Genomic DNA, 17,566 nt, shown 5'->3' with positions numbered 1-17,566 from the left:
CCCTGCACCCACTCTGTGACATGTGTATCCTTTAATTTTTAACTAGAGTAACTGGGTAACTGGATCTTTAGTTGGACTAATTTATCCACTCTCTTACAGTATAATTTGCATGAGCTAATGCTGTAATTATGCATTATACCTCTAGGTTCACTCACTCACACAGATGTTATATTTTAGGTAGATAAAAGCATGCACCATGAGTATTTTGCCAGAAAACTACTGGATAATGCAGAGAATCTGGGAGCATTTACAAGAGATGTTTACTGCGGAGCTGCCTAATTGGCTCTGCAGTAAAGTCTCAGTGTCTACACATGCAGCCCTATTAGGCTGCAGCAAACTAATTAATTCCACTGTAGGTTAGCACTTGTAACACAAGTACTGTTCTGTGGCGGTGTTATATAGTACACAGCAACACACATGTAGATGCTGATGGGGCTGGCTGGGGAACAAGGCTGCCTGCCGGCTAGCCCCACACTGGAGCACCCTTGTGCCCCAGCCAGCCCCTCTGCAGCACGTTGAGCTGGCTCAGAGTAGCCCCAGGCTGACTCCCTGGGCCCCCTGCCAGCCGGGGCTGCTCTGACCTGGCTCAACATGCTGTGGTCCCAGGCGCATGTGTAAACATGGTGCCTAGGAGCAATAAACTCCTGCTCAATAAACACTGGAAATTATTGTGTCCTATTACTTTCACGTGTATACCTGCCCTCAGTGAAGGTGGCAAATGCTCAGAGGATGCATTAAGCCAATTCATTTCCAAGGTGTATTAGTTATACCATTCCTCTTAACTGCAACTACAGTGTTAAATTTGGACCTTGCCATCAGAGACATATTACAGACAGTTTGTATTGCTTGGGTGCAGAAACCTGCACTCTATCAGGAGCACCCAGAGAAACTGATGATTGTCTCGAAATAGTCTTGATGGAAACTGCAGCTAAGAAAGTAATCTCAATAGAAGAACAGTTATTCCTGGAGGTTGTACATTTTATTGCTGCTTGGAAGTGATTTTGATCTGTGACTAAAACTATTATACGCAATTGGAGCATACAATTCTGAAAGGAGTTTTTTAAATTGTTTTTACTGCAGTCTGAAAAATAAGTAGGAAACAAATTGTAATTGTTTTCTGTTTAAATGCAAACTTTGTGGCTTTATTAAAAATATTTAGCAATTTGAATAGCAGCCATAAATATGCATACACACATCTTTTTAATTAAAAAAGTCTGAACATTATCTAAGTAGAATACTTCTATTCTATTAGAAAACAATGGTTTAGTGCAGATGCCACTTCATTTAAAATTAACTATTTTATTTTTAAATAGAAAAATAGTACATTATTTAGATGTACTACATAAATGGCAAAAGTTGCTTTGAATGTTCTTCATACAAAAGAATGTAGGGGTTATGGATGCACTGCAGTAGGTTTGTTACAAATATTTTCTGGCAAGAGCTGACCACTTGTAAGGTATTTAGAGAAATATGTCCAAACTCCAACAAAGTGTAACCAATCTCAAATCCTGCATTTTATTTTAGTGTACTAAGAATCTCATCTTGGAGTGTAAGCCAAACAATCACAATTCCAGGTTGTGCAATGGAGGCCACTCTGGATGTCATCTCTTCATGGACAGAATGTAACTGTTGTCTCCTTTTAATGGGACATTACACTGCCAGATGAAGAGGAGAATCTGCTTGCTGATTAGGGCCATGAACACTATTGGCCAAATACAGAAGCAACTAGGTTGCTATTTAGGGACAAAAGATGCACTTTAACAGCCAGAGTGAAAAAAAAATCCTATGTTGAAGTTCAAGGAAAGATGGTAATTTGTTTCACTTGTAATTTTCAGGGCAAAAAAAAGTAAAACCTGATAAAATAATGCAATTGTATTTTCAAGTTTGGTATTATATTTTGCAACAATCTCCCTTCAAAAAGGGGAGGGGGGCTCAGTTAATTTATGATAATAACACAAGATTGCAAACCACATATGAAGTTCAATGGGAGTACCAATGCAATTTAATTTATTAAACCCAAATCTATTCAGTTGCTAATATTTGTTACTGTACCACCTTACTTCTATAATTCTATCTGTAGATAGTGGGTATTGCAGTCTGAACCATCTTGTTAGTTTATCATCAGTCTACATAAAATATGATAAACAAAACCACTCAAACGAAATAAAAAATATTTACTGTAGAAAGAAGCTTATCTTGTCCTTTTGTTTTAAAATCCAGGCTGCTAATTTACTGCATTTGAAAGGCACCAAAAGAAGCAAAGAAAAAAAAAGTAAACACGTCCCAATACAGTAGGTTTTCACAATTGGGCAGCTTATCTGTCTCTGACAGAGTGCAGATAAAATATAACAGCAGGCTGTGCAAAAAAGGAATGAATCAGGAGCTGCATAGTTGTGGAATGTTCATGCTGCTTTCATTGTGCCATTTCAGAAGTGCTGGAGTCTGAAGTTCCTTCAGTTAAATGAACTTTCTTACATGCAGTCTCAATAAGTTCATCTCCATGTTCTCTGTTGTTCGTGAGACTGTGGTCTTCCCTCTTGCGTTTCTTAATCAGGTGGTTTTCTCCCTCACCCACCTTCCCCTCTGGGAGACCCAGTGTCCTTAGGCAGACAATAGCTGCAGCCTGTTCTGCCAACTTCTTTGACTTGTCCCTGAAGAGCAGAACAGAGCACAGGTAAAAGCAGAACTGAAACCCGAATACTGCCACACATAACACTGCCTGCCTGAAAGAATTTCTTGTGTCTGATGCAACACAGTGAAACAACAGCATGGGATCTTTCTGGCAGTTTGACAGGTAGGGAACAAAGAAGTTCAGTTTCAAAGGTGTATTTGCGTTTGCTCAGCTAGCACGGATCACGTACCATTGTAAACAGGAAAATGTTTTCTAAGAATATTGGACCAAATCTGTCAGTCAAAACGATTTCTCTCAGAAGGTATGAAGCCAATGGGATCTGGGGACAAATGTTGTGGTCCTCAGCTAAACTAACACTAAAATTATAAATCTGAACTAAAGCCCAGACAGTTTTAGAGGATCTCTTTATGGAAAGATTACCGAGATCTAAATTCATCCCCTGAATGAATACAAGTCCAATGAAGTCAATGTAAAAAGTAGACAGAACTCCATCTAGACTGAAAGCCCCCAGTGAGGTTCTGGAGTTGGGTGTTGTAAGTCTTGAAACTTAACAAGTTAAAAGGCTCATTTCTCAAACCTTTTCTTTAGTTGAGCATGGAATGTCTCTCATGCTGGCTGACAATCAGAGTGCTGTAAGAACAATAACAAAATAATCTGGTATCTGTTGCATATATCTATCCCTTTTTAATAAGTCTAATGCTTGAACTTAGATTTACAGTTTATCAAGTGCAATCCTAGACAGAAATGTCTGAGACCAACTGTAGGGATTTCTAGAATTTATATAAAATTATACAGAATATTACTGTGGAATCGTACAGCATTGTTGATGCAGATACTGATTCACTGCATGATTTCCAAAAAGCAAGTTATCTGGTCTTTGCCTTGAATGTATTTATAGAATGAGCATAATGCTTATTCATCAAGGTGCATCGTATGTTACATGGATGAAAACTGCTTTATTTTTTGAGACTTTTATAACACTGGAGTTTCAGATTCAGTCTCACTGTCCAATAAATTAATCTGGGTATTAGATCAAACCTCACACACATTTTTTATTTGTTTGCTTGGTTTAAACAGTCCTGGTAGAGGGAACATTTTTTAAGGTTGCTACATTAGTGCTTTTAAACTCTGTTTTCTTTATTTCACTAGATTATTGCAGGTATTCATAATATTCAGAGAGAGCAGAGTAACTCTAAGAGATTATGAATTTGAAAATACTCTTATATCAGTTTCAGATTTACAGTTGAATCTAGCACCCCCTGAATTTTGAAAAATCTAGTTCCCAATGAGAGAGCTCCTCCTAGCTTCCAAGTGAGAAGAAATGAGTGTGATCTGTAGTAATCACACAGAAAAGTTTGTGTAGATCTCACACCATGTACAGTAACTGCAGTGAAACAGAGGACTAACAGTGCAAATGTAAAGGTATTTTAGAATCAATTGATTTAATTACAGTATATCTACATTTTATTTTCTCTCTCATATACTGTAACAAACCAACATTTTAGCAAATCTGTTTAATAAAATGAATGTAATTACAAAGTAATCAAATCTGACGTACAGAGCACTATATATCACTAAATACTAGACAGAGATTATAAGAATGCTGCTAGGGCACAGCTCTTTTGTTCTATAGACCAGCAAGTGCTCTAGGGCAAATGTGTGATGTTGTTGCCAACTGGATAATATTCTTGTCCTCAACCCCAAAAAAGGGAAGTTTTGCTGCTAGGCAGAAGTCATTGTTTGAAGGATCGTCTTTCTTCCCTCATCTACTCTGTGTACTGAGGGGATTTTATGATGGTAGCAAATAGGATTAAGAAGCATGGTATCACTGAGAAAGCTCTCTCCATGAAAAGCTCTTAGCCCTAAGAATGTAGGTTTTTTCCAGCTGCACAATTTAAAATACTCAGCATTACAAGTCTCTGCCACAGACCACCTTGTGGACAACTGTGATATACATCTATGCTAATATAATATTCACCTCCTAAGATTCCTCCATTGGAGAAGATGCCTCTGGCTCTGAAGAGCTCTCAACTGTGGGACTTATTTCTCTTTGGCACAGGTCTGTCATCCTATTGTTCTAAAAAATTTCAAAGGTTTTCCTCCTCTCAGAGGCAGCTCTAAGAGTAAAGCTTAGTATTCTTTCTTTGCCAGGTCTAAGTGTGCAAGCATATGCCATATTCTTGCATATCACTCTTGCCTATTAAATGTATAAGAGCATACCACAGAAATAATTTTACTAAATTTACTAAAGTTTATAATTTTACTAAAGTCTAGTTGCAAAATATATCTTACCATAAACTTGATCTGTATTTTCGCTCAGCTACTGTGACAACTGAACAGAATAATTTATCTAGCGGTCTTTGAACCTAGAGAATAAAAAGAATTAAAGATGCCAGTTGACAGAAACTATTAAAAATTATAAAATGAGAAACATCATCAAGATTCCTTATTAGTCCTGTCTTTACACTAGGAACAAATAACATATTACAATTCTAAGCTACAAATTTCCCCTTACATGTTCAAGACATTCAAGGAATGACTCGTCCAAACTGCAGATGCTTCCAAAATGGCCATGTAGGAACATAACAATTGTTCTTATCTAACTTATCTCTGCAGTATCATCACAAAATTATAATCTTTAATATGCTGTTATATGTGCATTTAAAAATGCTTATGATCTAGACACAGTCCTGAGGACTCACTGAACTAGAGTTCATCTTTTTTGTCTAAGGCTCCCTGAATTCCATAAGTAAGCTCTGTGAAGTATAATTAATAAAGCTCATCAAAAACCCTAACTGTACTTGTCATAGAACTATTCCATAATTGGCAATTTTCTTCTAAGTAGTCAAGACTGACACAGCAATGGGAGGGATCTGCAGATAACGACTGAACAATGTGGACAGAATTTCATGGGAGAAGTTTGCCAGGTATCTACCCAAACTAAATAACTCCGCTTTCTCATGATTATCAAGTGACTCATTTATTTAATACAGGAACACAAAGAAGAAACTTTGTCACCTGAAGTTAAATTTCATGCCTAAAGACACACAATTCTATGCCGCAAAAATATGCCCATAACTTCTGGGGACGTCATGCTAATTGTCACACATACAAGCTGTCTAGGAACAGCAGCAAAACAACCACAGTGTAAGAGGAACTTTTTAATAAACTTATTTTATTTCAAATCAATTAACCCAGTTTCTTGAGAGTCTCAAGACATCATGGCATAATGTACTGTCTAAAGAACTAGCATGGACTTCGGGGGAAAAATGCAGGAACTCACAGTTTCATAAACAGGTTGAGGGTGCTTCTCTTTCCTACACCACTCCAAGAGATACATTTTCGGAGTAATCTGTGGTGGATACTCTCGCCTAGAGAGGCAAAGGAAAAACTGAAACACAAGGTATCCTACCATACTGAAATACAGAATTCTCTCATGCATATTGCATGGGTTTGCATAAATAGAATAGACACATTGTCAGAGAGGTAGTTAGCTGCGTTAGTCTGAAGTCTGGTAGAAAGCAGGGTAGAGATACACCTTATAGACTATTCAGCTAGACCAGTGATACTCTCTCTTTGTCCCAATGGGCTGGATGAGTGGTACAGGGCCAGATTCAGGCCCTGCACTACCACTGCCTGGCCCCACACACCAGGATAAGACCCTCAGCCACCACATTTTCAGACCCAGGAGAAGCCCCATGGTCCAGATTACATGGCTCCACAGGCTTGTGGGGTTGAGCACCCCTAAGCTAGTCTTTAAGGTGTCTCTCTACCCTGCCTTCTGCCAGACGTATATTAAGGTACACAGCTAATTTTATACATATAGGGCTGCAATTTATTCTTTTTTTTTGTAGTTTTTAATTTTATTTTTAATTTTAAAACTTCTAAGTGATAAGCCCTCCATTTCTTTCTCAGAAGTCTGCTCCAATAACACATTTTACATGGCATCTAAAATAACATTAAATATTATTTCCCAGAGAAGTTTTTCTTCCCCATCTTCCTGTTCACGTGGTGTAAGCAGGGGGTCATTGAAAGGGCGCTAACTGAAAAGTAGATACATATCTTTCGTAAACATTCTTTAATGGTAGCTTAAATGATTTCCTATAAAAATTTGCTTTTTTGTGGGGGGGGGACAGGGGAGGAGATTGAGACTGCTTTCTACTGTGTACACCATACATTCCTGCAGGAACTTCCTTGTAGAATACAATATAAATATTAGAAAACTATAACATGACTTTATTAAATCTCAGTCTATAAAGTTTTAAAGACAAAGTTTTATCAGTTTTTTTTTTGGGCATGCATGCACTTAAACCTTGCTGTAATTCAAGATTTTGTGTTATTTAATAAAAAAATGGGGAAAGTGAGCCCAGAATAGGCGATCACTGACACTGACTTAGAAACTAACTGATATGAGAAAAATGATGAAGATGTTGATTTAATCAAGTGCTGTATGAAATGCCTCTTTGTACAAAACCTATCCAGTAACTATTGTAATATCTGAACAGTCAACTTCCAGAATGATAAAGTGGGGAAAATTCTATCAGTTAGCAAAATCAGATACATGTGTAAATGAAATGTTAGAAAAAGTGATGAATGATAAACTTTGTATGCTTACTTGTCAAACCGAACAGCCATTTTTATTACATCTGTGTCTTCTACCTGATCCCCTTCATCTTGTGTTTTAGTTTCTAATGATACCTTCTTAGCTTCCAGAATGGCTGTTGTTTCTTTATAGAAACCACTCATTTCAAAGACTTCACTATTAAAAAAATATATATTTGTTAGCATTGTTAGAGCTCAACATAAAAAATTTCATATCTAATTAGTAGAAATACAATTTTTTTTCCTAAATGAGTTGTATTTACTTAGAAAATTATGTTAAGGGGCAGTTAAATTCCACCAAGTGACACAGATAGTCATAGGGGTCTAAAATCATTTTTTTCTCTGTGACTTCATATAAAATTTGCTCACTTTACAAGGAAAAAGGTAAATAATCCTCCCTGTTTGCCCCGCAGCCTCAAGCTGGCTTCTGAAAGTCAAGATAGAAGCCATCGAAAACAGATTCTGCAATCTCAATTTAGTTTACAATTCCAATGAGGCATGAAATCAGGAGAAAAACCAGTAGAGACAGCTAGCGCGGATCAGATCTTCAGAGCTACCAGTAGCAAAAAAAGGTAGTCAATGCATATATTGTAAATAATCCTGAGTTTTGTTTTTTTAACCAGTTTCTCATATAAACGCTGCTCACCATGGGGTTAGGCAATCCAGAAGTAAAAAGAGTCCTGTATTCTCTACAATAGCCCTTGCTGGTATAAGAGTAATATTACATCACAGGTGAATTATATTGGAGACGAAGCTCCGTAAAGTTAACTAGGAAATAATTATAGGTTGAGCCGTGTAAAACTTTTTTCTGGCATAAATATATTAGCACATCCTCTAGCACTCAATGGGAACGAGAGCCCTGCATCAAGTTAAAAACTTCCACGGCTGCAGTTTATCACCACCGCCACTTGGTAGCAGTATTAAACAATATTAGCTACAGAGAAAGATATTTACTCAAATAAGAACTGTATGTTCTTCTGTTTCTGGGAGATAACAGTTCAAAAACACTGGCTGGAAGGACCAGCTGTGAAACTAATTCCTGAACAATCTCTTTTTACATGCATAATTGTCCCTTCTTCCATTCATGGCTCATAGTTTCAATAGGGCATAGCACTAAACTATCAAAAACTGATACTGAGACTATCGCCCAGGACCACCCGAATGGAGGAAGTCTGCTGCAAAGATCTGAGTACTCTGAAACATTACGATGACAACAAGAGAGAAAGTGGGATCAGCAAAAACAGCATGTTGCAGACCAAACAAGAATTCAGAGCCACCCATCCCACAAGTGCCCGAGTTGCAACAGAGTGTTGATCCCATATTGGCCTCATTAGCCATCTTCAGACCCACAGATAAGACATTCATAGAAGACAATCATCCTTGACTGTGAGGGATTGCCAAAAAAGGAGAGGAGAAACTATCAAAAACTGATTATGTTCAAATAAGGAGGTGCCTACACTGGCAAGCAAAGTATATAAAACAAGGTATTTACAACCAAGTCTTCATTTTACAAATTGTGCTGCCAAAAGTAGGGCACTGACCACTCCCAGAGCTTTCAGATACACTGTTCCAAGTTCATGCTGTGATTCAAAGTATGAGCTTGAATTTGAGTTTCCAACCTCTTGACCACCAGGATACGCTAGTATTCCCCTCAACCTCCCTACCACCAGAAATTCCTTCCTTGATTTAGGAAACCCTCTCAATGAAAGTTTTATCAAAACTAATATATAAAAATATGTTGTCAAAATTGTTTCCAATTAACATAAGAGAGTCTCCCAGCCAAAGAGTGTTATCATGACCTAGTGTTCAGGTGAAAAATCAGCATGATTTTTTTAAATACCCTTTAGGTGATCTTTTTATGTTGTAAATGTGCAAAGAAATATTATTACTGGCTTTATAGTTTATTCTGCTCATTAATTTTAAAGATGAATAGAATGCAGTTTTTTTCAGCGCAAACTATGTTTTTATATAGTAATTTACAAACCACTGGAAAAAAACAACATGTAGCATATAAGCCTCCACTTTGGAGCCACTTTTCATGCTACCAAACCCAAAGTTGGTGGACCTGCAATCCTCGGATTAAAACGTGATTCAGTGTATTACCCAGTGAAACATGTATGTTTCAGGGGTTAAGCCAATCTCTGTGGGTCTTAGATGAAGAACTAACATGGGCAGCAAATTATCCTAGATCTAGAGGTTTCTTGCATGTTGCTTTGAAACACTGAAATGCTAGTCATAGCTGGAGACAGACTGTTGGTCTCAAGAAAGCTTACCAGATTTCTTGAGTAGACTGTGCAGCATGCAACTTCTTTCCTTGGGTAGTTTCTAACTGTTCTCTTAACATTTGACACAGGCAATATTTTGTGTTGGTGTAGTGATTATCATATCTCACTGCCTGAAAGAAAGAGACAAGTAATCTACGAAATACACCAAAATAAACATTATATCTAATAACTATCCATTCACATACTTCTTGCTGAATTTTTAAATGGATTATGGAATATACAGTAGAGTTCAGACAGTTCCTAGGAGAATACCAATGCCAGCTCAGTCACCTATTTGTGTCTGTTAACGTAGTCCAGGAATGTTCTGTTAGTTTTTTTCAGGAAAAGTAGTCCAAACTGAAATGTAGTGGTTACTTACATGCTTGTGAACAAGATAAGGAAGTTGTTTACAAGAATTTGCTTATTTACTAAGATGGATACATTTTACATTGAAAGTTTGACTAACTTGATTTTTTCATTAGGCATTCTTTGGATTTTTTCCCCCCCCATAATTTAAGTAGGTCGGAGTTGTACAGGTTTCAGGGAGGAGGACTGGTATAAAAATAAGTAAATCTTTGCACTTAATGCAAATAATATCTTATGAGCAAAGGCTCTGATCCAGTAGGATACTTATGCCATTAACTTCAGTAAGACTATTTACATTACTCATGTGCACAAAAGTTTTGCCTCATCAAGACACAAGTCACTGTTCAAGATATCATCTGTTTTACAACTATCACTTTAGGAACACTGCTACTTAATGACTGTAACAAAGGAAAGACAATAGTCTGAGCCAAATTCACCTCTGATATAACTCTGATCACAATGGAAATACATGCAGAGATGATTTTGGTGCACATTTTACAGGAACTAAATTTTTTTTTATTTTAGTGATTAAGACACATTTTAGACTTTCAACTAGTTTATGTTGAACTTTTCTTGTTTTTTTTTAAAAAAGGAATTTGTTTTTGCAATGATTCAAAACATTTAAACTAGAAAAAAACCCAGCACTATTAAATTCCCCAAGGTCAAATTAATTTAATCTGTTTTACTTGTAGTCATAAATATTACATGCTAGACGTCTTATAAACCAAACTACAATGTGATGGTGTAATATTATTTTTACTGACCACTTTTCCCTCTTTAATTTTTTTCAAAAGTTAGAGAAACAACTTTATATTTTCTGTAATAGGAAACTAGCTCTCTAGAGTACTTTAAAGTTATTTTAAATAAACAAAGAATTTGAGAACAGTTTTCTCTGCACAACCACCTGGACAGAATTCATCTTTCTATTCTCTTTCAGCTTCATTCAGTATTACCAGGACTTTCACTGTTATAACAGCACAGCTTTGGCACTCACGGGCTGCCTCTACATGTTACATGTATTACACAGTTGCCTGGTTGTGTGATTTAGACCAGCTACATGTGCAAATTAACTATCATGCCATAAAAGGTTCATCCAGCTATAAAGCTAAAGCTGGAAAATATGTACTCACTTTGTACCTGGTTTCTATCCAACTTTAATATGCACATGGAGCACAGCTGTGCCCATGGCTGGAAGCCCTGTCAGCCGACGGAGCTCCCAGCCGTGGGTGTATACCACATGCTGTAGTGGCTGGGAGTCCTGGAGCTGAAGGTATTCCAAGCCATGGCACTGTCCCATGGGCTGCTGTGAATAGGGTACTTGTCAGCTGACAAGACTCCCATCTGCGACAGCCTGCAGGCTGCTGCCAGAGATGGAAGTCTCATCAGCTACAAGGCTTGCAGCAGTGGGAGCTCATGCAGGGAAAGCTCAGGATCATGATCCTAGGCTCCCCCTTCACTGGCAATAAGGCATGATAGGATCTGATCCTGGATCCAACAACTACATCTCCTGCCATGCATGTATGCCATGGCAGGAGGCACAATTGTGTGGATCATGCATTACATCCTATCAGACCTTTACCAGTGCCTAGAGGGGCCCATGGTAATAGTTTTGCAGAAGTCCTCTTGAGCAACATGCCTGATATATAGTGCACACAGGCAAACAAAAAGTTGTATTCAAAAGAAAATTGTCTTCAGAATAAGAATTTGAAAAACTAATTTGTAATCATTCCGTTTTGCACAATGGTCAAAAATACGGCATAAGCTCTGTTAATTGAAATGCAACAAGAAATTTAAAGCACTCAGCATAATCCATCACCTAACATCTCTAAGCAATGTTAAAGTTCAAGTAGAAGTCTCCCAATACTTACGTATTTTATGTATTCTTGCATGACATCCTTCAAGGGGCAAAGACCCTCTTTTCTGAAAATAGATGGGTTCCACATGGCAGCCCGAGCTATCATTACTGATGACGCCGCTGTTGTTTGCTGGAAGGCTCCAATGTCAGTGTATTCTTTGATGAAGTCATGAGATCCTCCACTGAAAAGGAACATCATTGTTAAGATCTGCAACTATTAATGTGACACCACAAGTTATGTTTTAAAAAGTGTAGAGGACAATGTATTTCAATGTTAACGGAGTTACAATAAAGGCCCCAGTTTCTGATATACTTTTGTTACCTCCATTTCTGATACAGTTTGTTCATAGGCTATACTTAGAGTCTAGCACAGTGATTATCAATTAAGGTGCCATGAGAACATGCCAAAGATGCTATGTGGTCAGCAATGCCACCGTGGGGTGAAACTGCCCCTGTTTTTAGGAGTGAGAAGCAGCTCCTGCCTGCATGACATTATTATAGAGGCAGGTGAACTGTTTCTGTTGTAGCTCTTCACAGTTCAGCTCCAACACGCCTCCTGAAAACAGAGGCACACAAAGCATCTATGCTATGTGATGGCAACAACGTTTCTCCAGGCTGCTGCTGCTACGGGCTGATACTGTTCAATGCCTCCATTTTCAGAAGGCAGACTGAAGCAAAAACCGGAAGAGCTACAGGAGAACTGGTGTGCTTGCCCACATAACATTCAGGTAGGCGCGGCTTTCTCCTGCATCTGCCTCTCCATTTGGCTTCAGTGTGCCTCCTGAAACAGAACAGTTCCACCTGCCTCATGCATCTGTTTCTGGGAGACATTGTGCAGCAATGGCTAGGAAGGACTCTGGCAAGAGCACACATTTCTGCCATAGCCACTTCCTGATATGGCTCTGGAAGAGGCATTCAGCACAGTTTCACCTGGATGTATCAACAGTGGCAGTGGGGTGAAAAGAATATAATTATAATCATCTAATCAATTACTAACAGGTTAATTAATAACATTATATTTTATATGATATTTACATTAGTATTTTTAAATTGGGCCTGTGGCAGAATATCATCTTTGTCTCTCCCTAAACTCTGCTGACAATTTAGTTACTATGGTCCCTGCAGAGGGCAGATTCCTCTGGTCCCATCTGCTTAAGGTAACTCTGAGGTGTAACCTGAGCTGGATATATTCCTGAGGGAGGGGGGGAAACCTGCTCTCGCTGCCTACGTGACCAGCATCACATACCTGGGTGGGGGGCTTAAACTCCCTATTGTTCTAAGCAATGCCAACATGACTGGGAGGGGGCCAAAGACCCTGCCAGTCTACCTGGCAACCAGTGATGCATTTCAAATTGGTTGGCTGGCAGCCAACAGTTGCTGGCCTTTATTGGATCAGGTAAATGAGGTCATAAGGGCTATAAGTGAAGGACTGCCCAGGAGAAGGGGCAGTAGCCATGATGAGAACTCAGAGAGAAGCAGGACCACCTGAAACTCTCTCTCTCGAAACTCATGCTCAGTGAACCGCTTGCCTCCAGATGGAATCTCCACCTGCTTCTAGATGATACTTGTTAGTAAGCTACTTGAGATCTAACTAGTGATATAGCTTGCAGTAACACAGATACATAATCAAAGGCTACCATGCCACTGTTTGCTCTAAAGGTATTTCTCTGATATTGCTCTACACTGTACCATATTCCAAACCTACTCCTTGTAACCAATAAAGTTTTTCTTTGTACCTACCATGGGAGACTTATTGGGAGAGGGTCTAGATTATGCCTTGGGGTCCCCTTGGTTCAGCTGACTACGGGAGACCACTATTTGTGCTTCAGATGGAGGGAAACACCCCAAGTTCTTGCAGTGGGTCAAGTACCCTCAAGGACTACTAGGCCAGTGTTTCCCAGAGGGCGCAGGTCCCAGATCAGTCCAGACTCTGGGTGGTGGCAGCGTTACCCCCAGGCTTGCTGGTGTGCTCCAGGAAGGGTGTTGGCCAGATGTGAGGTGCCCCCAGGGAGGCGCACAGAGCCTGGAAAGTATTCAGGCAGAGTGAGGTGAGTGGCTCAATGCAGGAGCACCCCCTACTGGCCTGCCACACTGCCAAATTCTGAAAAAGTTCTAGAGCTGTCTCTTGAGTCTCAAAAAGTTGAGAACCACTGGTGTAGAGATCCAACACATTCACTGACTTTAAAGCAGGCATACTGAAAACCATTAGAAGAGGACTAAAACCTCAAGGAGCCCTTTGGGCTTAACTGCTGAATTATTTGTATAACAAGTAACAAATGCTGCCAAGCATCTGGCATTTCTTTTCATTACAGTGCTTTGTTATCAGAAGAAAGAACATGTCTAATGGTCACAGATGGGCCTGGAGCTTTTTTAAACAAATGCAAAGTTAGTGTTGGTGCAAAGAGCTGGATCTGGAAAGTTCACCCCTGTACATATTCAATGGAAAACATACAACCCAGGCAGAGATACTGCAAGCTTTCCTCACCATCCTTGTCAATCTGCCTTGGCCCTGGTCTGGCAGGGCTCCAGAGGGAATCATAGATTACGTTCAAGAATTTGTTGTTATAACATAAGGCATGAATTTAAACTGAGAAAATTATACAGGTACAAACATACCTCATGAAACTTGGGGAACACTTTTACTCCAGCTTAAAAGTGCTTTTATTTCACTTAAACTTGTGTTGCCTTGGGAAAGCTCTAAGGAAAAAGGCATTCACATATCAGAGTAAGAGACCATCATGGGTCTACATGTCCAACTGTGTAACTAATCCTGTATACCGTATTTTCTCACATATAGTTCACGGGCTATATACGTTTTTACAAATATGACGGATGGGTGCAGGCTATACAAGGGTGTGGGCTATGCAGTCTTTAGAACAGTCTTTAATGAAAATTAAAACATATAAATGTCTAAATAACATTCAAACCCAATTGGGCGCCTCTTCTTAGCTGGCTGGAAAACCTTCAAAGTCCGCTTCGTAACTTGATTCGCTGAAATACACATCTACAAAAGCAGCGTCATCAAGTTCATCAGTGTAGTCTTCCGAATCAGTGTAGCCTGACTCCTCACCCAATGCGCCGTCCAGGATTCCGGCTTTAAAGAAGCTGTTGATTATAGAGCTTGGTTTCACAGCTCTCCAGGCCGCAACGATACAGCTACAAACTTCTGTATAGGTGGCTTGTCACTGTTTTCCAGATGGGGTGAATGAATGAACACCCTAGCTCATCCATTTTTCCCATTCCTTTCTCATGAAACATTTGAACAAATGGTTGATGGAGATATCCAATGATTGGAGCTTACGGGCTAGTCCTCCAGGAATTACAGCAATATGCACTCCGGCTTTATTTGTTTCTGAACACTACCGTGCTTATGCACTGCCATCACATCAAAAATTAGCAAAGATTTAGATGCGAAAAACCTGCCTTGCCGTGCTTGAAAACAGCTGACTTGACGAGTTGCTAGGATGTTGAATGAAATCAGTACTTCATCCATGTTAATTATGTCTCCAAAACATACATTGCACTCTGCACTCCTTACACACAAAATCATGAAATTTTGTTAATTTTTCTTTCCAGTCATCTGGCAGTTTTTGCCCTACTGTAGTGCGTGAATGAACAGCTAAATTATTTCTGCACATAAATGTATGTACCCAATTGCATCCACCTCCAAAGTCTGTTATTTTCATCTCACTTGCCAAAACACGGGCCTTCTGCCAAATTGCAATGGTTGACACAACTTTGTTGCTTTCTTGTTGAGCTTTCAGGTTAGCTTCTAGAGTTGGCCATTTACAATGCTTACCTCTGCGAGTGCACTTTCTCGGATTCAGAGTTTTCAGATGTCTTCTTCTTTTCGCCATTCTAGTACCGATTTTTCATCCACAGAGAATTCTCAAGCAGCTGCGTGATTGCCGTGTTTATTGGTGTAATCGATAATGGACCATTTGAAGTCGAACGTGTACGATTTTCTCTTGGGCATTTTCAAATGAATTATGAAAGGGTAGGATTGAACCCTGTGGGTTAGTGAGATAGGGAAGTTGGGTAAATTCATAGGCAGTCGGTTGCCTTTACTGACTGGAGTTTCTGGTAACTGTAGCAGCATCAACTTTTTGATGAACAAGTCTACGGGAAGGCCAAAAACAGTTGTTGATAACTAAAACACACTTGAGCAGATGTTACAAGCTGACAGTAATAATTAGAGCTCAAATGGCAAACATTCTGGTAATAATTAACAACTAATTATTTCCTGCCATGGCAGGGGGTCGGACTAGATGATCTACTCAGGTCCCTTCTGACCCTAGAAACTATGAAAGCACCTCTCAGGCTTAATAGGCTTAAAATCGCCCCTGGCACCGACACCACCAGATGCAGGGAATACATAGGTGCAGTCTATACATGGACTATTTTCCAAAAATACAATTTTCCATGGGTTATACATTGGTGTGGGTTATATCAGTGTGTGGGCTATATGTGAGAAAATATGGTAATTGGTAAACCTTTCCTACATAGACATGGCCTCAGTCATTACCTGCTTGATGATACTGCCAACAAAATACCAGCTCAGATGGTGGCTATATGATAGAAATTGGAAAGCTGACTGAAGACATTGTGTCAAATGGCTCATCAAAAAGCTGTGATGACTGTTTAAAATTAGATTCTCCCCACTTATGAAGACGACAAAACAAAAATCCATACTTTGCTTTACCACCCTTATGAACAGTTTATATGAACATTCCATTTTCAGAAGACAAATTTGAAAACAGGCTTTATTGCTTTTTTCTTTTTCCTTTTGCACACTCATTCTTTGCAGGTTCAGTTGTTTACTAACCATGGTTAAAAGGTCAAGGGGTATCTCAAAAATACTGACCTGTTAAGTTTACAATAAAGCTGTTTTTCAACATAGGTTTGATATACTGCATTCAAAGTTGTAAGGTCAAATTGATTTGACCATCAGAAAAGAAAATGCACTATAGACACAATCTGCTATTGGAAGGAATTCATATATACAATGAAATCAAGCTACAGCATATTCTTTTTTAAAAACATGGTTAACGAACAGGATTTAACTGTTTACTTCTATATGTAGAAGCCTTGCATTGAGAAAAGAGCTGAAATGATGTGTTGATTGATTAGAAACATTTCCCCTCCACGCCCAACAACAGATCTTTGGCATGTTTGTTTTCTAATTGCACACACCTACAGACAGAAGGGGAAGCAAAATCATAGAACTTGATGTTTATGTTAGATGTATAAAAAACTAAGAAAAATGGTTACACTTTTTTTTTTTTTTTAAATCTGGGCAGCCAAAGAATGCAATAAATCGGGGAAGGCCTCAATCAAAGTATGCACTGTAGGTCGCTGGAAACTCTACTTTACAATTATAAACTTCACTGTAACCTTCACTTTGCACCACCCTGGTTTAGGACATCCACATGCTGCTGAAAACCAGGTCAGTTTATTCTGGATGTCATTTCTTCAAGCTAAAGTGTGCAATAACTTAGCTCATGCCACCATGTGCAAAAGGGCTAACAAGGAGAGAACCATCAAGTGCTATTAAAGCCAAATGACTTCCTGTACTGAAGCAATGTTTTGTCCACTAACAGGTTTGTGTGACTTAGAGCCTCTGACTTTACTCAATCTGGGAGAAGGGGACTAGAACTCCCTAGTCTAACTATCTGGCTGGGGCACTTAGTTTCCCTACATGACTGAAGAGGACAGGACTTTATTTACAGAGGCTACCCTTTACAGCAAAAGGATATTTCATTGCCCCTTCTAAATAGGGGACAGAGTTATAGCTGGAGATATTCCTTTTTTGGCTTAAGTGTTAACCAGGAGAAATAAGGTAATATT

At 39.0% G+C, this 17,566-nt stretch overlaps 1 protein-coding gene across 3 annotated transcripts in view; it reads right to left on the bottom strand.

The window, feature by feature from the left end:
• Positions 1-522: 522 nt before the first annotated feature.
• The window catches only part of DUS2 (dihydrouridine synthase 2), a 75,114-nt gene continuing 58,070 nt past the window's right edge, over positions 523-17,566 (bottom strand). For 2 of the 3 annotated variants that reach the window (XM_090064009.1, XM_090064011.1), the window contains 6 exons: positions 11,733-11,901; positions 9,508-9,629; positions 7,248-7,391; positions 5,916-6,003; positions 4,925-4,998; positions 524-2,651 (listed from right to left, as the gene is read on the bottom strand). In XM_090064009.1, the coding sequence (XP_089920135.1) occupies positions 2,414-2,651; positions 4,925-4,998; positions 5,916-6,003; positions 7,248-7,391; positions 9,508-9,629; positions 11,733-11,901 (835 nt within the window). In that variant the 3' untranslated portion in view covers positions 524-2,413. Of the gene's footprint in view, positions 2,652-4,924; positions 4,999-5,915; positions 6,004-7,247; positions 7,392-9,507; positions 9,630-11,732; positions 11,902-17,566 lie in introns of all 3 variants that reach the window. The other variant, XM_090064012.1, reaches the window with a different exon arrangement.

This window comes from Crocodylus siamensis, chromosome 9 (assembly GCF_052110815.1).
Source record: "Crocodylus siamensis isolate JL-2025a chromosome 9, ASM5211081v1, whole genome shotgun sequence".
Lineage (NCBI taxonomy): Eukaryota > Metazoa > Chordata > Crocodylia > Crocodylidae > Crocodylus > Crocodylus siamensis.
Note: the sequence above shows the minus strand (reverse complement) of the source record. Positions and strands in the feature narration are given on the sequence as shown.